Source organism: Theobroma umbraticum, unplaced genomic scaffold (genome assembly GCF_002168275.2).
Source record: "Theobroma umbraticum cultivar Fairchild unplaced genomic scaffold, ASM216827v3 scaffold_30.0, whole genome shotgun sequence".
NCBI classification, from domain to species: domain Eukaryota; kingdom Viridiplantae; phylum Streptophyta; class Magnoliopsida; order Malvales; family Malvaceae; genus Theobroma; species Theobroma umbraticum.
Window position 1 is genome coordinate 1925733 of NW_018397254.1, and position 23037 is coordinate 1948769.

Consider the following 23037-nt stretch of genomic DNA (forward strand, 5'->3'; position numbering starts at 1 on the left):
ATTCATGGGTAATTTCTTTTTTATTTTGATTAAAATCTATGTGAGAATTATTTGAATATATCACGCCAAAATATTGAATTATTTTTAACCGTATATTTAATTAAATCTTTCCAAGATTATGTGTTCATGTTGCCTGATGTATTGGATGACTTGGAAAGGCCGTGACAATTATCTTTCTATAAAATATAAAATAAAATTGTAGGATTAAATATACCATAGAACATAGTGATTAAATAAGCATCATTACAGACATGAATACTAATTGAGCCAACATAAAGAGTGACAGCAATCTTCGATCTTCTTCTCCTTGCAAAAATTACAAATATATAATGTCACCAAGGCACAAGCGTGCCTTCTCTAATGATGCATATTTACTTATATTTATTACAATAGTTCAGGATGAAAGTTTAGAACTTCAAATTTACCTTGTGTATTGAAAATAAGTTTAAAAGTCTCAGGAACCATGAGAAAGGACAGAGCATCATCAATGGCGTTTACCTAGTGGACATTTCGCTATAAATTCGCCTTCATATCATCTTCAAGCTAATTGGATGTACAGGAAATTGAAAATCCAAAAGGGTCACATAAAGACGGCCATTTTCAAAAATAGTTTTAACTTTCGGACAAACGTTGACAACGATGACAATGTCACTGCACCTTCCCCCTTCCCTGACAGCAGCGTCTCTGCAAAATCAATTCTGTCGTGCATGACGTCCAACACGCTGCCGTTTCCTAACACGAATACTCCAACTCCTACCATCAATATGACCAGGCTTTAACTCTAAAAACCATTAAACTTTCCATTAAAAAGGCTAAACATTAAGACCATTTCATGGAATGCCAGAGAGTGAGACATGGTAACCTCGTACAGTGCTTTTTGTTTCTTGACCAGAACAAGGATAGGGAAATGTAATATCATTTTGAAAAAATTTAATATTAAATTGATTTTTAAATAAAAAAAATCCAACAGTATACTGTAGAAGGCGCCAGAAATGTGCGTCTGTGAGTAATATGTGGAATGGAGCAGTGAGGGGGGCACTGGTGATGATAGTTGAAATTTTAATTGCAGAGAGAGAAGAAAGAGAGGGGGAGGGAAAAGAAGACAAAAGGTTTTGCTTCAATTGAAAGGTTACCCCATAATAACGTGTATTATATTATATATCTGCAACCTTACTATATTACTAGTCAATGTCATAATAACTCTCTGCCATCCTTCATCTTTAAACCAAAATTTTCTTTTTCCCTCTCCTTCCATGGCTTTAACTCTCCTTTCTTTTCTCTTCTTCTTCTTCTCTTCTACAGTTTGTCTTTAATGCCAAAAAGGCTCACGAACCCACTGCCAGAAAAGCACCATAACAAGAACTGGTCAGTGGAAGGAATAGAAAAAAAAAAAAGTGGTCATCTGGATAGATGAAGGGACAAGGCTTTTGGTTTTGACTTTTGGAGATGATGAGCAATGCATGAACAGGGTTTTTTTTTTTTTTTTGTTCTTTTACATGGTTCAGAGTTCAGACATAAATAGAATGCCAAAGTTTTTAATATATTGAAACAGGGGTGGTTGATTCTGTTCTTCTTCTCCTTCAACGCAAACCATTTCAGGTACTTTCTCGTTGTATCTCAAAACATGCTTCTTTGTATTGAAAAGTATAGATTTTCATTCTATGTTGATTTGGTGTGTGCTTATTCAATCTTAGCTGATCCAGTGGGTGCTGAAAAGAAAATGGAGTTACTATGCTTTGAACTTGCTGGCACTGGCTTAAACTGGCTTTTAATTCTTTGATATGACCTCGTGTTTCATGGAATCTTCAGAACTCATTCCCCCTCTTCATGAAATTAGCAGATTTTTACTTTCATTTTCTGGGGTCTTAGGTGGCTTTGAATATTTTATTTTGTTGTTCATTGTCAGTACAATCAGACACTTGTTTGTAATGGAAATGCCCTACATATAAGCATTTGTTTTTACCAGTGTCATGGTTCTTCCACCCATCTTTGCTGGGTATGAACGGATGGCGTCAATAGTACACCTAATATTTAAATTCTATGAGAATTACCTCAGCAAAAATATTCAAATTTAAATAATTTTGACTTTTCGACTTGTTTCTGATGTCATTGAATATCCCACTGACAATTTCTGTCTCTTTAGCTGATTAACTTTATAGTCTCTTCTATTCTTTTTCCTTGTTCTCATGCTCAGGTGTTCATCTGATGCCGTTGCAGCAAAGAGGTAGTGAATGAACAAACAAGACGCGCCATAGTTAGTACTCACCCACCCAAAATATGGATAGGAGATTGCCCAGGAGCCCATCGCTTAAGAGCCCTGTGCTGTCACCTAAAAGCCCTGCAATCTATGAAAAGTACAAGTCAGGATGTGCCTGGGGATTAATTCACTTCTTCGATTTTCGCCAAGGTCATTCCCATGGGAAGCTCATTTCTGATAAGAAGCGCGTTAACAGACAGGATAAAGGTCAGATTTTGCTTTTGGTTGTGGATGAAATATAATTTCATTTTCCCTACTAATCAGATGTACTGATAAGTTCTTTAAAGTAGATTAATTATTCTGATTTTATCGATAATTGTCATATGCATGTTTTAAGTCTTATAGCTGTCGTGTCCAACCAAGATTAATTTATACTGATTTTTCATCTGTAGGTGATGGTTATACAAGGAATGGGCCTGATTTTCCCACTAATGAGGAGAAGAAGCATCAATGCAGAGATGTGAGTTTGTTAACCTGCTTTACAATCAAATTCTATGCATATTATGAACAAGGAAATAATCTATGCATCCTTAAGCCTATTACAGATGTTGGTAATTATTCTTTCTTTGCAACAAAGAGCAAAATGATTCTGAGATGAAAATTTAATTTTTTTCAGGATGCACTTGATAGCAAGAATCTTAGGGTTAAATCTAGGAAGCCAGAAGTTAAACGAAGTATAAAAGAAGAGATGCCTGTGAAGCATCAGATAAAGAAGAACACAGCCATTGCTGAAATGCAAAATCTACAGTTTAACCCCAAGCTAGTTGGTCATTCAAAGGACCATCGGAAGGCAAGCAAGAATTCCAAGAAATCCTGTAGCTTTCCTGCTCGTGGTTGTAATGATAAAGCAACTGAGGGATGTAGGCGGCCTTCTAATCAAAATATGGTAGACAAATTAAACAACAACTTGGCATCACTGACAGAGGCATCCGGCGATGATGAGGATACTAACAATGGAGGGACATATAGTTGTAAAAGCAACGGTGGTGGGAAGCATTATCTCCACACTGAGATTAATCTTCGAGTTCATATGAATGAAGCAGTTGAAGCTTTTGTAAATCAGAACTTAACTGATGGGGAGAACCTCTGTAGAAATGAGGTAGCCAACCGGTCTAAGAATTTTATAGATGCATTGGAGATTTTAAATTCCAACAAAGAATTATTCACGAAACTCCTACAAGACCCAAATTCACTGCTAGTGAAACATATTCAAGGTTTACGGGATTCTCAGGCAAAGAATCAGCAACATCAATCTTCTTCCAAAGATAAAACATCACAGTGCCAGCCAAAAGAAGCAGGGGAATGCGAACCTTCAAACACAATAGTAGTCTTGAAGCCTGGCATGCAAAACTGTCCTGATAGAATCAGTGATTGGCCATCACCACAGTCTCATTATAGCTTGAGGAAAAAGGAGAGGAGTGCTAGGCCAGCATTCTTGTCTTTTGAACACATGAAAAGGAAATTGAGGCATGCTATGAGGGTAAACAAAAAAGAGCAGTGCCAGATGTCCCTTGATGGTATTCATAAATCTCAACGTGACTTCAAACAGTTCAATGAGGGTGGTAAAGAAATAAGCAGGCAGGCAAATGAAAGAATTTCTACTGGTAAAAGCTGTCTCGATGTTGGCAAAATGTCCAAATCTTCCCCTGAGGTCAATAGAAGAGATGGGATGGGCCAAGCAGAGAACGTTGGTTCAGGGCATTCAGGCATCGGAGGCAAAGCTGCTTCTTCCACAGAAAGTTGCCATGGAACATCAGACCTGTTAACTGTAAGGCATCTCAAAGGAAAATTTCACTCCACTAAACATCTTTCAGAGATATTAAACAGCGGAAATGAAGATTTCTCAAGAAAACAGACTCTGAGAACTATGGATAGATTAATGTCTTTGCCAGAATACGACTTGTTGCCCCTTCTTACTCCAGGAAGGGACAAGGAACATAGATTTGCTTCTCCACAAATGAGATTTTCACCATACAACAATTTTCCAACTGCCAATGGATACAAGTGGAGGGTTCAGAATGACAAGAAGAGCAGCTGCTTAAGTTCTTCTCCCGTTAAAAATTTAGGGGCAAATCCCATGTCTGATATTGAGAAACCAGATGATCGATTGCAAGGTGCAAAGAGAAGTATCCCCGGCAATTTATCTCCTGCCACCAAAGTGCTTCCAACTGTCTATTCCCTTGGCGAAGATTTGAGTCACAAAGGTATTTCTTGGTTATGAAAGAGAAAAATCAAAATTTCCAATCTACATTTTTTTCCTCACGTAATATAATTTATCTTATCTGAGCAGTTAATCAAAGTTCTGTATGTCCTGGGAATGCCATGGAAAGAAATCATGCTGATAGATGGGGTGAAAGTAATGCTTTGGAACCAAATGGTGTGCAGAATACCAACACCAACCCAAGAGCTGAAGCAGTCAACATATTCGGAGACAGTGAATTACTTGAATGCTTAAAACTGGTAACTGTTTTTCCCTTTTTCCTTTAAATTTTTTTTGTACTCCTTTCATTTTCTCGTTTTAAGTTTCTCCAGTGCATGAACTATTCACCTCTTATATTTTTGTCATTGATGAGCTGTGTGTTATCTGTTACTTTTTCTTGTTCTCCTTCTGTCTAATTTTTGTTGTCTTACGTGCTAAAATTATGTTCAATCCTGTCACTTTGGTTATTTTTAGGATTCCCCTTTAGGGGATCAAACATCATCTTCATCAGTAGATGTGTATTCTTCAAGTCCTTTACATATTCAAAGAGCAGAAGATTTTGATAGCATGACTGATAGAACAGAGCAGCCAAGTCCTATATCGGTTCTTGAGCAGTTCTTTGTAGAAGATAACACTAGCTCTCCTAGCACCATATCTCTAGCAGGTGAATTCTTATACTAGAGACTACTTACAACATAGAGAACGCTTTTTCTTTTTTATTAAATGCTGAGTTAACATCTGAACCTTGTGCAGCTGAGCCACCAGTTGGACCATTTTGTATTGAAGAACTATATGCATCTTCACTTGTGGAATCTCATTTGGATCTGAAGAGTAATGCAGGTACTTCCACGGACAAGCAAGGATCTTTGTCTGAATACATAAAAGCAGTTCTGCAAAATTCAGGTCTCAATTGGGGTGAACTCTCTGGGAAATGTCATTTGTCAGACCAAATGCTTGACTCATCCTTGTCCGATAATGTCGAAGTATGGCCAGACAAGTCCTGTGCTGATCGTAGGCTGATTTTTGGCTACATCAGTGAAGTCCTTTTGGACATATATCAATGCCATTTCAGATGCTCTCCTTGGGTATCACTTGTCAACCCAAGACCTCGACCGGTTCTGTTATCAAAAAATGTGGTTCATGAGGTGTTAAGACATGTAGATTGGCTACTCCTTTCAGAACTACCCCAACAAACATTACAGCAACTTGTTGAAAAGGATTTGGCCGAATCTAGAGTGTGGATGGATACTGGAATTGATACTGAGGAAGTTGTTACCGAGTTAATGGACCACATCCTAGAGGATTTGGTAGCGGACATTGGAGATTGGCTGTAAACTTAAAGCAGTACACGTTGCTTCATGTGCTTCTTCCCAAATGGCATCCACGAAATGGAGGCAGCTTATGCAGGGCAACACAGCTAGTGTCCCATATTTATCGAGACGTGACCAGCCTCTTTGGATGTATATTCTAACCTCACGTTCACTCGTAACTCCTAATTTTGTGTGCAGAACAGCGTGCTGGCTCTAGAAGGGAGTTTTTTTGCTGGTTTGCAAGAGGTTATCGGTCTGGTCTGGTGCATGGATTCAGTCGATGGTCTGGACTCCCTATATACATAGTTTACTTAATACTATCAGTTACAGCTTTTAATTGATACTAGTTTAAATTTTCAGTTCCAAAAAGATTTCCAGCAAGACTGGATGAGCCAGTATACACATACAGCAATATTGGCTTATAGCTTGAAATTCCCAAGTAAATTATTCATTCCACTAGTTTACAAATTTCAGGTATATATTCGTTTTTCATGACATAACCTCTCTTATTTTTTGTCTTTCTTTAATATCTTTTTTTGGGTGAAAACCGGCTCTCTGTTTTGTCTTGATCAATACAAATCAATTCCATAAATGGAGAAAAAGAACAGAGCAGGCCAAGAAACACAAACACTACTATATTAGCCTTGAATGTTCGTTACCCCCAATTTTAACTGCTATGCTATGGTAATAAACAGCAATGTTAGGATGCATTGCTTTTACTGGCGACTTGCATCCCTGGATAGTTACCGTCTGCTATGCGGGCCATGGACATTGTTGCTTGTAAGTTTCAATGAAGTGATGGGACTTCAAAAACTCATTCCGCTTTTTGATGCCAAAGCGGCAGCAAGTCACTTTTCCTTTGGAAACAATATGAACAGTAGTGACAAATGTAATCAAGAGAACAGGCCAAGAAGCTCATTTATCAATCTAAACAGTGGTTTTCTTGTTTTTTCTTTTTTTTTTATATATATATTTGAATTTAACATCTTACTGTTATCGATTCACTGGGATTTGGGACTCAAGAAGAACCAGAAATGGCAGTTAGCAGAAGGCAGAAATGATGTGCTATTCATGTGTTTCAATTCAATTCCCATTATAAATATATACATTAACGGAAAGCTTTAGAGTGTGTTCATGTCCAACATAAACTGCACCATTTGACCTGCAGTCATCTTGGATTTCTTTGTAGTTTATTTCAAAAAATAGCTAGATATGTCAGGTATTCTCCTTATGGCTGGCAAAGCTAGAAGAATTTAATGTCCAACAGAAAATGATTACTAAGATTATTTTAGGCATTTTTTTTTTTTGTTAAGTATGGTATGTTGAACTTTTTTGGTGCATGAGTTGGGGTACCATATTTAATGGATATATGCTTAATGGTGGTTTGAATGGTTGGCTTCTTTCATGTTATGCTCTGAGATGATTAACCCTTAATAATTTGTCCAGACTAGTCATTCATTTGCGGGAAGCAATAATTTACATGTTATGGAATGTCTTAATTCTCTACATTAAAACAAAAAAAGTGAAACTTAATATCAATTTTCCTATATGAGGTAAACTTACCAGCAATTAGTAAGCAATAGCTAATTGGCATTTACTTGTCATAATTCTTAAGACAGAACTATACCCAGTTATGGAAGTGTTCCAAAAGTCATAACCTTTCATGTATTTAAACGCATGGCTGGACTTTGCAAGACAAGCAAGAGAGGACTTGCATCTGTTTCAATTGTTTCCTGACAGACCATGGAAGCTGAGTACATGATAATGCCTGCCGGATACTCTAGGAACTTCATGTTACTATTGCTTGTGCAGATAATGATTGCTCTCTTATTAGGAGCAGATGCAGTCCATGAATGGAGAACATTATCAGAAGAAGAAAACCTGGAGATGGAAAGACAGCTCAAAGTTATCAACAAACCTCCTATTAAGAGTTTCCTGGTGAGCTTAAAATGCAAAAGCACTGATTAAGGGGGTATTTTAGCATCTCTTGATATCTATGGTGTCTGAAAAATATTCTTACTGTTTTTTATTTGATAACAGACTGAATATGGGGATATCTTGGATTGCATTGATATCTACAAACAACATGCTTTTGATCATCCTTTGCTCAAGGATCACAAAGTTCAGGTCAACAATCTTTCCCCCCTATTTTCCCTTTCAAGTTTCATGTGACAATGGAACAATTAATATATAACCACTATAATCACTCTTTTGATAAGCTTTAATTGTGATTATAATACAGATGAGACCAACAAGAATTCCAAAGGATCAGATGATGGGAGGCAAATCTTCGATGAAAACTAAACCTCCACGCTTTCTGCCCAGGAACACAAGATGCCCACCAGGATCAGTGCTCATTAAAAGGACTACAAAGGAGGATCTAATCATGGCCAAGAAAGTAAAAGCTTTAGGATTGAATTATCCAACAACTTCCCGTTTTCACAGCAACGATGCTGCTCCGAATAGCTATGTTGTAAGCAAAATCTATCATAAAAATTCGTTACATATATATATTTTTCCCTTGATCATCAACATGTCTCCCAAGTAAGTTGTTTTTAAAGTTATTTCTATGGTATTCTCTCCACCTTTTTGGTGAGTACAGTCTGCTACTGCTGAATATACCAAGCACAACTTTGGAGCAAAAACAACCATGAACGTGTGGAACCCTAGTGTTTCACCTAATCAACTTAGCTTGGCTAGTATGTGGATTGCCAATGGCCCTGTAGACACACTCAATGTTATACAGTTTGGGTGGGGAGTAAGTAACTGTTTTGAACTCCTTTTCTTGTAGCCTTCAAATCAAATTTCATAGTCAAAAATTAAGGACCCAAAAGATTAGTCATTAATGGCGTTCCTATGGGAATTGATTTTCTGATGTTTTTGCCCTGGTTTCTGGCTTTTGCTTCCAGGTCCAACCACGTCTTTATTCCAGCAACTACACTCGGCTATTCTCCTACTGGACTGTGAGTTTTCCAACTTTCATTTCTCTTTTAACTCTCTATTACCCGTTTGTGCTAATTTTGTTTTATGGAAACAGGTAGATGGTTACAAAAAGACAGGATGCTATGATTATCTTTGTCCAGGATTTGTCCAAGTTAGCACTGAAATAAGCCTTGGTCTTGTTCTGAAGCAAATTTCTACTTATAATGGTACACAAGAAGACATAGAAATCAGAATAATTAAGGTGAGTTCTTTTCATCCGTTCTTTATCTGGGAAATTTCATCTTTGTAAATTTGGTTTTAGCAATTAATAATTTTAATTGTTAGCAACAAATGCTTTTCCTTCAAACAAATTCTATTTTCATGCTAGGATGGAGAATGGTGGCTCCAGTTCTACAGCAAAATTGTTGGGTACTGGCCAAAAAAACTGTTCTCTTATATGTATGGTGGTGCCAATTTTATTACATGGGGAGGACAGGTTTACAGCCCAGCAAATGAGCCTAGTCCTGCAATGGGGAGTGGCCATTTACCAGAATATGGCCATGATGGGAAATCTGCCTACTTCAAGCAGATGCAAATATGGGACAATGGAAAATTTGTTTATCCCGATGGCGACTCTCTAAAGGTGCATTCTGATAGACCTCAGTGCTACGATGCACAGACTACTCATGAAGATGGTCCTCCCTATCCAATGGATCTTTTCTATGGGGGCCCCGGCCACTGTTAACTTGTATGTAAACGATGAAGTAATAAGACATCATGCATTCATACAAAGAGAGAAGGTTTACGCAAATAATTGCTTAACCAATGTTGTTTATTCTAGTGATGATCTGATTTCTGATGAATGGTTTGTTCAACCTTGAAGGCTTTGAGGAAATGAGAAAGTGAGGGAAGTTCTTACTGGTGCAATTTCCAGGTCCACAAACTGTTCCAACGAAAGAACGATACAGAAATCTGGCAGAGTGAATGTATACCAAAACTCTTACTGTTGCATGTAATCTGAGAGGCAGCAATGGAGATTCAAGCGCATGTGCGCCAACACAATGACAAACTTCGAGATAAGTTAATAATTCAATTGCATCCCTAAGGAGATTTCACTGAACCTCCATAATTGATCAAAAAGATGACCCCTGGTTGAATATTTAGTAACAAACTGTGTTAACAGAAGGGCAAACGTCCCCTTTGCTTAAATGTTTTGATACGTTTGTGTTATTACAATGAATATCAACATAACTTCACATCATAATTAACTTTTTATAGTTTAATTGTTTGGATAATTAGAATTAATTATGGTTTACATTATAATGTATTTTGGATTTCTAATGTCATTAGAGATAGTAATTTGATGAGGCTGGATGTAGTGTTAATAGAATTACAAAAATTTTAATTAATAATAGTAATAGATATTATCTTCCAAATAATAATAATAATAATAGAGATTGAATCCCTTCCGGATTACTATCATTACCCGACCCGAGTTGAAAGAGTTGGGCCGAGCTCCAAGGCGCAACATACATAAAGAAGCCAGATTTCCCGGAAAATCCAAAAAGCTACCCGTTTTGAAAGCGCACTGAATCTCATAATTTATTCAACCCAATAAGGAAAAGAGTTTCAGTTAACACTACCTTACTGTAATTTATTTGTAGCCCCACTTCCCGCCAATCCCTCTACCTCACTTTCCCAGAACCCTAATGCCCCTCCGCCTTCGTCCTTAAACCCCTCGCCCACCACCACTACCTCCTATCCAAACAAAAACCATCAAAGGCCACATCCACAGCCACAGCACCACCCTTTCCCTTAAACCCTAAAACTCCCAATGGACCCAAAAGCCGTGAAATCGGACTTGTCCTGATCCAGACTTCGGTTCCCAATACACCCATCTCATCACTCGCCGTATCCGCTCCTCTCAATCTTCTCCCTCTGCATCTCCGGCACTTCCCCTTTGTCCTCTATCACGTCCCTCAACCCAAAAGTCGTTATCCTTTCCGGCGGACCCCACTCGGTCCATTCCGATGATTCTCCTTCATTCGCTGATGGGTTCGTTAAGTGGGCCCTGTCCAATGGGGTTTTTGTGCTGGGAATTTGTTATGGGCTTCAGTTGCTTGTTCAGAGACTTGGTGGTGAAGTTAGGGTTGGGGAAAGGCAGGAGTATGGGAGGATGGAGATTGAGGTTGAGAAAAGTTTGGTCTTTTTGGTGGGAAGAGAGTTGGGGATAGGCAGGTTGTTTGGATGAGTCATGGGGATGAGGCTGGCAGGTTGCCTAATGGGTTTCAAGTGGTGGCTAGGAGTCAGCAGGGGGCAGTGGCTGCGGTTGAGGATCAGGAGAAGAGGTTTTATGGGTTGCAGTATCACCTGAGGTAATTTTGAGTTTATGGGTTTTTTCTATTCGTTGAGTTTTTGGGTTTATTTTGTGTTTATTAAGGTTTGTTTTGATTGTGATATTTGCTATTTATTTTTTGCTTATTGACTTAAAAATAAACAAATGACTAAAATGCAAATCCAATCCCAACATAATTGTTTCTATAGTATAAAAATGTAAAATTATGCATCTTGTTCTTCCAAAAGTTCATTTCTTAATTTTACAAGAATATTAGTATTTGTTTTTTGTATGCAAATGCAATTTTTGCATTTTGAGTAGTAACAGCAACAAACAAATCTGACCTAATTTTTCTTTCTGAGGGTTTTAAGAGTTTTTTTTTTTTTTGGGGGGGGGGGGGGTGTGGGTGGCAGAGGCAGGCAGATTGTTGTGGTTTTGAAACGGTTGAATAATGTTTTGATTGTGTTTATTTAGGTTACACATTCGCCAGAAGGGATGGAGACTCTAAGAAATTTCTTGTTTGATGTTTGTGGAGTGAAGCTGGTTGGAAAATGGAAGATGTAATGGATGAAGAAATTAAGGTGATCAACGACACGGTAGGGCCTGATGATCATGTTATTTGTGCTTTATCTGGAGGTGTTGATTCCACAGTTGCTGCAACCTCGTTCACAAGGCCATTGGAGATAGACTTCACTGTGTTTTTGTTGACAATGGTTTATTAAGGTGAGAAAGCAAACAATTTTCCTTTTTTTTCGGCACTAATTATTGAATTCCCAAATGTACATTTTTGTTATAAGCTTCTATAAATTATTGCTTGTACATTTATTGATTGTGCTTATTTGCTGTAGGTATAAGGAGAGAGAACGGGTGATGGAAACCTTTGAAAGGGAACTACATCTACCTGTTACTTGCGTTGATGCAACTAATCAATTTCTTAGTAAGCTAAAAGGGGTTGTAGACCCTGAGATGAAAAGAAAGATAATTGGAAAAGAATTTATCTGCATCTTTGATACTTTTGCTCAAGAATTGGAGCATAAGTTAGGAAAGAAACCTGCTTTCTTGGTTCAAGGAACCTTGTATCCGGATGTGATTGAATCTTGTCCGCCACCAGGAACTGGAAGAACCCACTCTCACACTATCAAAAGTCATCATAACGTTGGAGGTCTTCCCAAAGACATGAAATTAAAGCTCATTGAGCCCCTTAAACTTCTATTCAAGGATGAGGTTTTGATTCTATGCCCTTGCTGAATGTTTACTTCTATTGAAAGCTTCTTCCTCTTTTGAATTAGTTTCCTTTTTATTTTTTCTAATTTATTAAGGTTCGCCAACTTGGGAGGATATTGAGTGTTCCTGAGCCATTTTTAAAGCGCCACCCATTTCCTGGGCCTGGCCTTGCAGTACGAATCTTGGGTGACGTAACTGAAGGCAATGCCTTAGATATTCTCCGTCAGGTATGAGGTGTTTACATAAGGAATTGCAACCTTGTCTATAATGTGTTACCTTTTATCATGTTTTTCTTCATGGACTTGTTTTTCCCAGGTTGATGAAATTTTCATTCAGTCAATCAAGGATGCTGGCATTTATGACTCAATTTGGCAAGCCTTTGCTGTATTTTTGCCTGTAAAATCAGTTGGAGTTCAGGGTGATCAAAGAACACATTCTCATGTTGTTGCTCTTCGAGCTGTTACAAGTCAAGATGGAATGACAGCAGATTGGTTAGTTCTCATTGCTCAGGTTAACGAAGAGTATATAGTAACAAGCATAAGCTGCAATGTGTCTCTGAGGTTGGGCTGAGTTGAAAATAATTTAACGCACATGGTTTGGCTATTTGCAAGAAGGGTTAGTGATTTGCTGAAATCGGTTGGTAGGGCTACATGATATGGTTTGTCTGACTGGAAGTACCAGAAGCAGTTTAAGTCGGAAATCGTTCAAAGGAGATTGTTAGCATTCTAAAGTAATGATGTTAAAATCTGGCAAATTCAATGTAGATTTTAGTCAGAGGCTTGATAAAATGGGCAACTTCCTAAGTTAATAAAAATGGATGTCCCTCCATCCTCGTAGGCATTACATGTTGGCAGAATATGTGTTGCATGTTACAAGTTTCTCAATATCTAGGAAAATTGCATTTTTCTTTGTCTTATTGACAATGTTTGTTTAGTAAAAAGCCTATGAATTAATCTTTGACTTCCTTTTCCCCCTCTTTAACTCCAAAATCCTGAAATTCTCATTTTTCCTCATGCAATTTTGGAATTCCAGGTACTATTTTGAGCACAAGTTCCTTGATGATGTGGCTCGAAAAATTTGCAACAGTGTTCGTGGTGTGAATCGTGTGGTGCAAGACATCACATCGAAGCCCCCATCAACAATTGAATGGGAATGATGCCATGTTGGATGTCAGTAACAATTCCATAGTTGTGTAGAGTGAAGGTGATATTCATTGTGTCATTGCTTTCAGCTCCAGATGGCAAGAAAGAAAATGAGTTTAGCAGGATTTCTTAATATGAGTACTGGATGCTTAGGGTCTGTGCCCATATCTATATCACCTATTTCTCACAATGAAATTTTTGTCAACACTATACTGTAAACATTTCTTCTAAAACTTCTATGATTATTAAACATTATACTACTTTTGGCAGTCCTATTTTATTTTTCTCTGGTGGTGAATGCTTTATAGTTTTAGCCAAATGTGAAGAGCTTATGTCTCTGAGTGTGTGTGGCCACATGTGTCAGATTGTATATTTTTGTCTAAAGACTGTATCATATGCAAATGAAGAGCTTATGTCTCTGACTTTAATTTATGGAGCTTCTTGGCCTTATGCTTAATTTGCATATGAGAACATATGCAAATGTCTGGTTTGTCCATGCACACATGCATATTCTTAGCTTGTTCTGGTACTTCATTTTTGTTGTTTCTTTATGTTTGTACTTAAAAAATAAAAATATTGGTAATTGAAACTGCATTATACTAAAATTCTTTGCTGACCATGCCACGATGTCTCTTTGTCTGCTGAAATCATTTTCGTCTCTTGGATTCAGTGGATGTAACTATTAGGTGCGTAATACTATTACTAGTGGTTAGTATCAGCTAGGAGGGTTATGTGGTGCTTTTGATCCGTGGTCTCCACCATTAGGTGATTGTGTTTTAGCTTTTAAATGAAATTTGTCTGCAAAAGATAGCTACAAAACTCACTCTCCACCAATCACTCTAAGTATCGTGGTCACCTTGTTGCCATTTTTCCTATGATGCATTTTATTATAATAGTTAGTGGTGGTAAATAATGCCTAATCTTTAACTAGCTTAATCATTTCTGGTATGTGCTAGTATGCTAATCTATATTCAGATTCTTCCACCCTAGATCCTATATGTAACCAACCTACCACTCTTAGACTGCAATCCAATTCAAGGATCTTGTTTTGTTTCCATATATAATAATGTCTGAACTGCAAGATTCTATAAAGCTCCCAGTATTAGATCTAACCCAACCTCCTGAACCCTCGTTTCTATCTTCCCTCTCACAAGCCTGTCAGGAATGGGGCTTCTTTTATGTTACCAACCATGGCATCCCCCAAAATCTATTTAACAAAGTTCGTGCACTTTCAAATGAAATATTTAGCCTTCCTCCAGATACGAAGCTCAATCTCGGTCCATCATCATGTATCAAAACATACACACCCTATTTCATAGCTTCTCCCTACTTTGAGAGTTTAAGAGTTAGTGGTCCGGATTTCTTTGCCTCTGCTAAGGCTTCTGCTAATGAACTCTTTGGCCAAGAGAAATCTGAATTTAGGTAATAATTTATTCAATGATTAGTCTCTTGTTACCACAATTCTTTTCAGTTTATTCATGTGCATTATTCTTTTGTTTTGTTTTGTTTTATCTGTCCTCTTCCATCTATAGTGAGATATTACAACAGTATGGAAACAATATGATGAACTTGTCAAAGAGAATCACTGAGGTCATATTAAGGAGTTTAGGAGATGGTTATGAAGAGAATTTCTATGAGTCTGAATTTGGTGACTGTCATGGATATCTGAGGATAGTAAACTACACACCACCAGATGATGTGGAAGAAAGGGAAGTTGAAGGACTTGGAATGCACACTGATATGAGTTGCATAACAATTGTGTATCAGGATGAGCTTGGTGGGCTCCAAATGAGATCCAAGGAAGGGAAGTGGATGGACGTACGCCCATATGAGAATTCCTTAGTAGTTAACATAGGAGATCTTATGCAGGCTTGGAGCAATGGGAGGTTAAGATCATCAGAGCACCGGGTTGTTTTGAAGCAGTTCATGAACCGGTTCTCTCTAGCATTCTTCTGGTGCTTTGAGGATGAGAAGGTAATCTTGGCACCGGATGAAGTTGTGGGAGTTGGAAACTCAAGGGTTTACCATCCGTTTGTTTGCTTGGATTACCTAAAGTTTAGAGAAAGTAATGAGGTTGGTAATTTTGACAAAATAGGATACACTGTAAAAGATTTTGCTGGGTTAAAAGTCGAAGTGCAGTGATTAGTCATGAATTCTTAAATATTGCTTGTTGTTTGTTTTCTCAATGTAAATGGAAATCCATCATTAGAATTGTGGGGTCAATAATTTACATAATCCAATTGTGAATCATGTGTTGTTGACTAGCAGTAGTATCCTAATGTATTGTTTTCTATTTATTATGTCGTTGGGTAAAAAAGGTGGGGAGGAAGGAACAAATCTTTAGAATTTCTACTTTTTCTTAATTGTATTTGCTTGTTAGTGGATTCGATGGCTTCTTTTGTTTTCCTGCTTTTTCCCCATTTCTCTTTGACAATGTAGCTTTATAGATAAATGTACCACTAATAAAAAAATTCCCCAATTGATACCTAGTTCAGTTCTCTCTACAAACTAAAGCTTTATCCCTTTGAGAGTTGTAGAATTGTCAATAAGATGGTATGAAAAGACTTCTTGGGCCCCAATTCAACGATCCCTGGTCGATATAGCTGGGGATTTCCATTAGGCTGCCAGCTTAACTGTCTGTGCAATTGCTTTATTGGGAAAATGAAACTCTCAGAAGATCCAACTGAATCTTTGTATCTTACTTCAAGTCAAGACACCAAGTTTGCCTAACTTTTTATATTGTGATTAAGATTTTTGATATACCATTAAGCTAACTGATTAGACATAACTAAAGATTGAAAGATCATTTAGTGGAAATTTGAAGGGGAATAATGGCAATCATCATGATTAACATTGCAAAAAAGCCTTCATGCCAGGGCCCCCACTTCACTGCAATAAGCAAAGTCTATTATATGCTCTCTTCAATCATAGTTTTGGGTTTCAAATGGAACAAACCCATTTTTAAACTTTTTTTTTTTTTCAGTTTATTGGGGAAAACAAAGGGCCACCAAGTCGTGCATGCCTCCATCTCTTTTACCCTCTTCTTTTTCAAGCCTTGACTTTTTGAGCTGCCCTTTATCTCCTTTGCCATGGCTATTGCTTCTTTCAATGAAGATGCCCCTTTGCCACCGAAAATTGTTCACCTTTATCACTGCCCTGATTTGGTGGGCCAATTCTCCAATCCTGTATATTCAAATCAAAGCATCCTAATATTCGAGGGAACTGAAGTGAATACACAGTAAACAAACAATCCTTTTTCCTTTTGTCGTTTAACAAACTTTGTTTTATACTTAATCAAAATTACAGCCAAAGGCATGATTGGGACATTTTAAGAGTTAAAAACTACTCATGGTTCTAGTATTAAACAATATTTGCTAGCCTGCTTGCTGAAACCAGAACTGCAGCTCTGTCGGTGACCCTGGTTCCTGTGTCAAGATTCATATTGTATTTAGGGTTCCCCTTGCTATCATTTAACCTGACCCTAAAATTTGTCAAGTCTTTGAAAACTTTGTCAGCCTTTTCTGATGATATTTCCATTTAAAACTCAACTCTTTTTAGACCTTTTGACTACCCAAACAAAGCCCCCTTCTTGCTTTGCTTAAAGCTAGAATACTTTACTTTCTTCGCCAAAGAGAAGTCACTATTTGATTAAACCGAGTTGCCTTTGCCTACCAAACTACATTACATTACTATGACAGGCTTTAGCACATGCAAATTGGCAATTTGAAATTGGACTTAACATCTTCACCCTCTTAAAATTCCATGAACACCATTATAAGTAGTAACACCACCTTATAATATAGTACTTCTGTCTCCAATTAGATATACACCTTAAAATGACTACCCTGAAACCATTGTTACTGGCGTGTGCCTCATGCTGGACAGATGATAATGCTTAATGTTCCTTTCCTGTTACAGTAATAAGGAAAACTTGATTTTGTTAGGTACATGGAGGTGGGAGGTGAGCGTTGTGCGATGGTTGCTCTTTTTTTTTTTTAATTTGGAAAAAAAAGTTCCAACCTTACTCTTTAAATTTACTAACCTTAATCCATTAGAAATTATAAGGCAACTCTTGTAACTCAAATATTCATTTTCTTTTCTTGATGTTATTACAAGCCATAGGTCAAGGTCTGTCATGTAAGCGCCAGATTTTGAAGAAAATTACAAAGGTTTTATTCCCCTTTATTTTACTAGCCTACAGGGAGGAAAAACCTTTTTCTTTGTGGCATCTGTCATCTACAGAACCTTCCATGACGGGATTTTACAAACGAAGCAGGGAAATCTAGACCAAATAACTCTATGGTTTGTCCGGTGAGAAGACATGCTTCAACACTTCCGAGCAACTCTTTGCAATGCTTGCTTGATTGTCCCTGCTGATGCAGCAGTTGATCCTTTGTACTGCAATAAGCACAGACACTTTATTTAGGGTCAATTGTTCAGAATACTTGCGAATGTCAATCATTAACGGATTTGGTTTCCTAAACGTTTTCTTATGAAGCACAAACTAAAGAGTCTTACCTTGGATTCTATAGTCAGGGAGAGAATCCCCTCAGTGGTAGATGACTGAACTGAGTGGCAATCCAAATTGAGAATGCTTAGTGCATCCATTATCTCAAGCAAAATCCCTTCCCTCCAAGGGCACCTAAACTCAATTAGAAAATCCTTGTTGCTCATACTGACAGTTATATTATCAGTTGAACCATCTTTTGATGCAACATAGTCAATCTCTAGCTCTGCTTCATCAATATCACAAGCTTTCCTTTTATTTAAGGATGGCTTCTTTCCATAGGTCATTTTGCTATTGCCATAGTTATCAGATGTTCGCTCTACATGATCCTGAGGTTTTCTTTTCGTTCTTGCCTCTAAATCTGTTAACTCTCTGCAAGATTCCAACTCTTCAACTCTTCTCTCAAGGTCTTGTAGGTATTCTATCGTATCATCTAGTATGGAAACTTTATCAGCCTGCACAAACAATGCCAGTTAATTTCGTAATTGTCATATTAGGAATAACTACGGAGAATGGAAATTTAACTACCTTGCTAACTGAAGGGACCAGCGATTTGAGAATCATAAATCGTTCATTGAGTTTTTCCCTCCGCCTTCTCTCTGACAACACATGGTTTCCACAAATTTCATCAGCTTCTGGTCTCCAAGCTGCATCTCTAATGCCATTATCTTCAGGAGATTCAAGTAACCCTTTATCATGCATCTGAGGAACTTCAAACAATATCTTCTTCAAAAACTTTTGAGCAGTTTCATCTCCTGCTTTCTGAGACTGCACCAAGCCATTTTTCTTCCACCTCATAAAGCTGGATTCCTGGTTAGAGTTTCGAAAGTGTGGCCCCAAAATCAACTGGTGGGAGGACTTTAATAGGGCTGAGAGAACCGTTTGGTAGTGCAGATCATCACTTCGAATATCTAAAGAGGTCAGTTTAGTCTGATTGCACTCTTGAACATCTTGCAAACCATTGTCATTATCATTTTCCCCCTTACAAAGAGGAACAAAGTTTCGATGATCCACAAAGGTTTGAGATATGCAGTCACTGGAATTCAAGGAATGGTGGACACAATTGCTGAACTCCTCCTCCATGAATTGCCAACTTTGTACTTGAGAAGCTCCACCATTTATCCCTTCAACCACAAATGAATCTTCTGCTGGTTGGTTAGGCTCAAAGCCATCCGAACTGTCATCGGGAGAAGCTATTTCTAGTTGTTCACAGCCTAAAAGTGGACTTAATTTGGTGTCAGGGATCTGAGGATCAAGTGCTGGACAAGCACGATCTTTGTCATTTCCTGTACTTCCAGCAACAGGGTTGGATTTATAAGAACCAATTGGGTGTGGAGTATCCAAGAACAAAGCTTTAATGCGCTGAATGAGGCTGAGGTCCTCCAATACCTACAGAAATAATTTTCAACATAACAGAATGACTTGAACCGAAATAAAACAGCAATGGAAGCAAATTTTTCAATGATAATAAACAAATAAAAGTATGGCAGAAAAGTTACCAAATCAGTTACACCAAGCTCAATCACACCTCCTGAAAATGGAAAGCATACTACAGTCTGAAATCAAGTCAAGTGTAAGGATATCATTCAGAAACATATACAAGGAATCTAATCATTCTAGCCCTTTCAAGTTTCCATGTCTACATATGAAGTATTATAATTCCACATTCACCATAAGGCAATGTCACTTGTAATTTATTTCCATGAGCAGTTAGGGTTAAGTTGGCGTGAGAAGGAATCACTGAATACCCTCAGACATGCAGTGTTGCCAAGGTGTAATACAATTATCAAACCAGTTCAAACAAAATTTATCTGACTCATTAACACAACCTTAAAGTCTCCGTTTACATGGTAACCTTTTTTTTTTCATATTGAAATAAAGATAAATTAAGGCAATGGAGAAACCGGATCAATACCTGAATAGATGCACTCTAGAGAGCCAGTTACCAAAGTTTCCAGCCATGGAAAAAGAAACCAAACTGTTATTTCTGAACGTATTAACTAATCTTAAAATTTAGCTAGCATAAAAGCACAGGCACCGACCTTTGCTAGCAGTGATCGACTAAACACTTTGCTCTCTGCATAATGAGCATTGCAAATCCAAATAGGTTGACCACTGGCCAATGTTCTTCCTGGCAATCTAACAACAATTTAGAGGAAGAATTAACAATCAGAAAAATTGATGTTTTCGGTTTGAACGGCTGAGAACAAAAGCATGGAAGAAAGATTACCCTTGGCCAATGTTGAATACAAATGACATACAAACCAAGTAATACCACTCAGTATCTGTAAGATCTTCTGGAGATAATGCTGCCGAAGGTCTTCTAGCCTGAGGACTGCTGTCACCAGCCGAGAGGGACTCATAAAGTTCTCTCAGTTGCTCACTTCTCTGCAAACCCAGTTGGTTGGCGTTCAGTTCTACAGCTTGAACTGTTTTCCTTGTCTTTATATCTCCATTGTAATAACCATCACCCCATTCCAACACCCTGAAGTGTTCACATTGATAGCAAACAAGAATAGGCAGAATCCTTCAGCAAAATACTAGATTGATAGTAAAAATTAGAATAGTTAGAAGGAGGTTCAACTCCAAATGTTTTTGAAATATTAGCATTTGTCATAAGGAAAAGCATAAAAGAATGTCAGAAAAAGAGTAATCTCAATCTATTCAAGGAAATTTAGCTCCTTAAAGAGTTTGACTCTGCACTTTAAACACTATGGCAAAATAAAATGATGTAGCATACTTGAAATTTAGAGAAAAATTAGAAAGAAACAAAAATGTTAAGCAGAAAAGTCCCAGAAGCAAACCCAGTGTTTTCAAAAAGCAGAGCTGAAATTGCTCCTCAAAAAAAAAAAAAGAAAGTGCATGTTAATTTTCTTCTAGAAAGAGGAAAAAAAAAAGAAAGGGGGCCAGAAAAGGGGTAAAAATGGAACATTTTGTACCCTGGCTGTCTAGCCGAAATGGACCAGAAAATTGCATAACTCCACTGAATATTTCTCACAGCAAGAGCAAGCTGTTTCTTCAGGTTCTCTGGCAGTCTCTCTTGATTTTGAACCTCAGTAGCCATTTGCAAGATATCTATACGTATAACCTACCCCAGCCCAATCAGATCAGATGCAAATTGATTCTTACTCTGATTGCTGACTCTTAATTCACCAACACCAGCTCCAATAAAATCCTATGGAATATTCCAACCAAAGCATTTCAATAAAAACATGTGTTGGAGCTCAAGTTCATGGTAGTTTTTCCCCAGAACAGCAAACCCAGATGGGTTTGTCTCATTACTACCCCAAGTTTCCTTGACCAGAAACAACCCAGAGCTCAAAACCCGCTTATTTTTGTTCTTAAAAAAAAAGCTAAAAACTTCAATAGCTAAGACCTAAAAGATGGTGTTTTGGGTAGCTATGAAGCTTGAAAACCCGAGGATAATGGGTGCAGAAAGCAACTGACAATGATCATTAACAGATATACAAAGCTTTAGGCTAAGTTGAAACTAATTTCCCGTTTGTGTCCAGAATAAAAAAAAAAAAAAGGAAAACACTCACTTTGATGGTTAAGAAAAGGGAGGAAAACAACAGAAGAAAGGGAGAAAAATAAAAATTTTATATATAAATGTAGTATCTTATTCCATTATCAAGAAATGCGAACTAAGTTTAATGAACAATGAGAAAGAAAATTCAATAATAAAGACTCGCTCTTTTCAATGGTGTGGGGGAAGTAAGTAAGTACCCAATAAAGGCACGCAAATACACGCACACACAAGCACAGTTTATTTTATTGCTTTCCTTGTTTTAGAGCTTTTAAAAAGAGAGGAAATGAAATGAAAAGGGTTGTAACAAAGGTCTGGGTTCTCAGTATCCTCCCCTAACCCGAGATACAGAAAAACACTTGGTCCTACAACCAGAGGCAACAAAGACACCACTGTTTGCCCTTTTCATTTTTTCTTACTTTGAAGTGGCAATAATTCTTTAAAACAATAAAATTAAAAAAAAAGAAAAGAAAAAACCCAAATAAAAACTAATGGTAATAAGTAGTAAAGCTTTAATGGGAAAATAGATTTAGACATAGCTATGACAAGAAACAAAAGTAAAACGAACTCCCTTTTTCATGGAGCTTCAAGGAAAACGTGTAAAAGAAAATAATCTTAAAACAAGTGTAGCTATTTGGGGGACTCTTTTCTAGTTTGCTAATTCACAATTTTGTTTTTGGATCAAAACCCAAAAAATATATGAAGAAAACAGCATCAGGAAGATTCTTTTCTTCGAAATTTGCTTGCCTTGATCCCAAAGTACAAAGAAGCGAGAAAAAGGAAGGACGGAGACAGAGAAAGGGCGAAGAACGTTGTACAGGAACAGTGGCCACATCAAACATTTTCAAGCAGTCGTCCGAATAATTTTTCTAGGTGGGATTTGGTGAGGAATAATAAAGAAAAAACAAGAATAATTATTATGTCTTGACGTAATGTATTGCTATGACTATGTACGTATTCTACATCAAATCTTTTTGGTCTAGTTTACTCCGTGGTTCCCAGAATTTCAACTCTCAACACAGTTAAACTTAAACTTTCTGACCATAAACTTGATAAGATGTCTATTCTTTACATGGAAACACAAGCTTTATGGATTTTAACAGCATCAACTAATTCACTGGGGCGGTATAATTAAGAATATTCGTTCTGATTCTAGTACTAAATTCCTGAACGTGGGTTGAGTTGAGACCTCCATTTGGTGTGCAAGAAGCAGCTATAAGGAGTGTATGGAGAAAGATTTAAGGTGTCCTTTGCTACAAAGAAAAAGAAAAGTTGCTCCATTAACTGGCTGTTGAGCGGGTGATTACTCTTTTCAGCATGTGCTGGAAATGTTAGTCAGCCAATTAGACTATATAAGAGACAAGCCTGCTGCCCCTTTGTCAACGCATCGCAAGAGTGAACAAAAATAATAACAACAATTATTTTTATATTTTTTCCTCTTTTTTTTTTATTTATCTTAAATATCAAGTGTTAAAGTCAACCTATTGGCACAGACATAGTGAAAACTGGAATATGGTAAAGGGTTCAGATTAAGCATGTGAAAGTGGGGGACAATAAACCTATATATATGAGGAGAGGAATTCATGGAGGAAAGGGGGCATCTTCTTCTCTCAA

General features: G+C 37.4%; 5 protein-coding genes across 10 annotated transcripts; 4 read left to right on the forward strand and 1 right to left on the reverse strand.

Annotated features, from left to right (window-relative positions):
• The first annotated feature begins 1186 nt into the window (after positions 1–1186).
• On the forward strand, positions 1187–6367 carry TRM12 (uncharacterized). 4 transcript variants are annotated; one of them, XM_021439419.2, is made up of 7 exons: positions 1187–1599; positions 2195–2464; positions 2650–2717; positions 2874–4461; positions 4548–4717; positions 4932–5121; positions 5298–6367. In XM_021439419.2, the coding sequence occupies exons 2-7, from the start codon at positions 2278–2280 to the stop codon at positions 5789–5791; spliced, it is 2697 nt and encodes an 898-aa protein (XP_021295094.1). In that variant the 5' UTR covers positions 1187–1599; positions 2195–2277; the 3' UTR covers positions 5792–6367. The 4 variants fall into 4 exon arrangements, with proteins under 4 accessions (XP_021295094.1, XP_021295076.1, XP_021295069.1 ...); XM_021439401.2 differs by having other exon boundaries at positions 1189–1599; positions 2160–2464; positions 5211–6366; XM_021439394.2 differs by having other exon boundaries at positions 1189–1599; positions 5211–6366.
• Positions 6368–7378: 1011 nt separating this feature from the next.
• Positions 7379–9434, forward strand: LOC110420924 (protein neprosin-like). Its single transcript, XM_021434340.1, has 7 exons — positions 7379–7705; positions 7808–7894; positions 8010–8240; positions 8370–8525; positions 8677–8730; positions 8805–8951; positions 9078–9434. Exons 1-7 carry the CDS (start codon positions 7511–7513, stop codon positions 9432–9434), a joined length of 1227 nt encoding a protein of 408 aa, XP_021290015.1. The 5' UTR covers positions 7379–7510.
• A 1089-nt stretch (positions 9435–10523) lies between these two features.
• LOC110423175 (GMP synthase (glutamine-hydrolyzing), putative / glutamine amidotransferase) lies at positions 10524–13650 on the forward strand. The gene is given in 11 exon segments (XM_089783660.1): positions 10524–10555; positions 10557–10606; positions 10609–10887; positions 10890–11074; positions 11499–11559; positions 11562–11684; positions 11687–11747; positions 11873–12248; positions 12344–12475; positions 12564–12739; positions 13281–13650. Coding segments are annotated over 11 exon segments (1599 nt in total). The 3' UTR covers positions 13405–13650.
• Positions 13651–14410: 760 nt separating this feature from the next.
• On the forward strand, positions 14411–15718 carry LOC149527693 (gibberellin 20-oxidase-like protein). Its single transcript, XM_089784635.1, has 2 exons — positions 14411–14812; positions 14923–15718. Exons 1-2 carry the CDS (start codon positions 14457–14459, stop codon positions 15530–15532), a joined length of 966 nt encoding a protein of 321 aa, XP_089640761.1. The 5' UTR covers positions 14411–14456; the 3' UTR covers positions 15533–15718.
• Positions 15719–17441: 1723 nt separating this feature from the next.
• Positions 17442–22269, reverse strand: EGL3 (basic helix-loop-helix (bHLH) DNA-binding superfamily protein). 3 transcript variants are annotated; one of them, XM_021426198.1, is made up of 8 exons: positions 22171–22269; positions 20128–20382; positions 19940–20036; positions 19813–19827; positions 19397–19453; positions 18426–19286; positions 17909–18352; positions 17442–17788 (listed from the first exon to the last, which is right to left on the reverse strand). In XM_021426198.1, the coding sequence occupies exons 1-8, from the start codon at positions 22263–22265 to the stop codon at positions 17717–17719; spliced, it is 1896 nt and encodes a 631-aa protein (XP_021281873.1). In that variant the 5' UTR covers positions 22266–22269; the 3' UTR covers positions 17442–17716. The 3 variants fall into 3 exon arrangements, with proteins under 3 accessions (XP_021281873.1, XP_021281882.1, XP_021281869.1); XM_021426207.2 differs by having other exon boundaries at positions 21624–22188; XM_021426194.1 differs by lacking the exon at positions 22171–22269 and adding an exon at positions 20837–21617.
• Between the last annotated feature and the right edge of the window lie 768 nt (positions 22270–23037).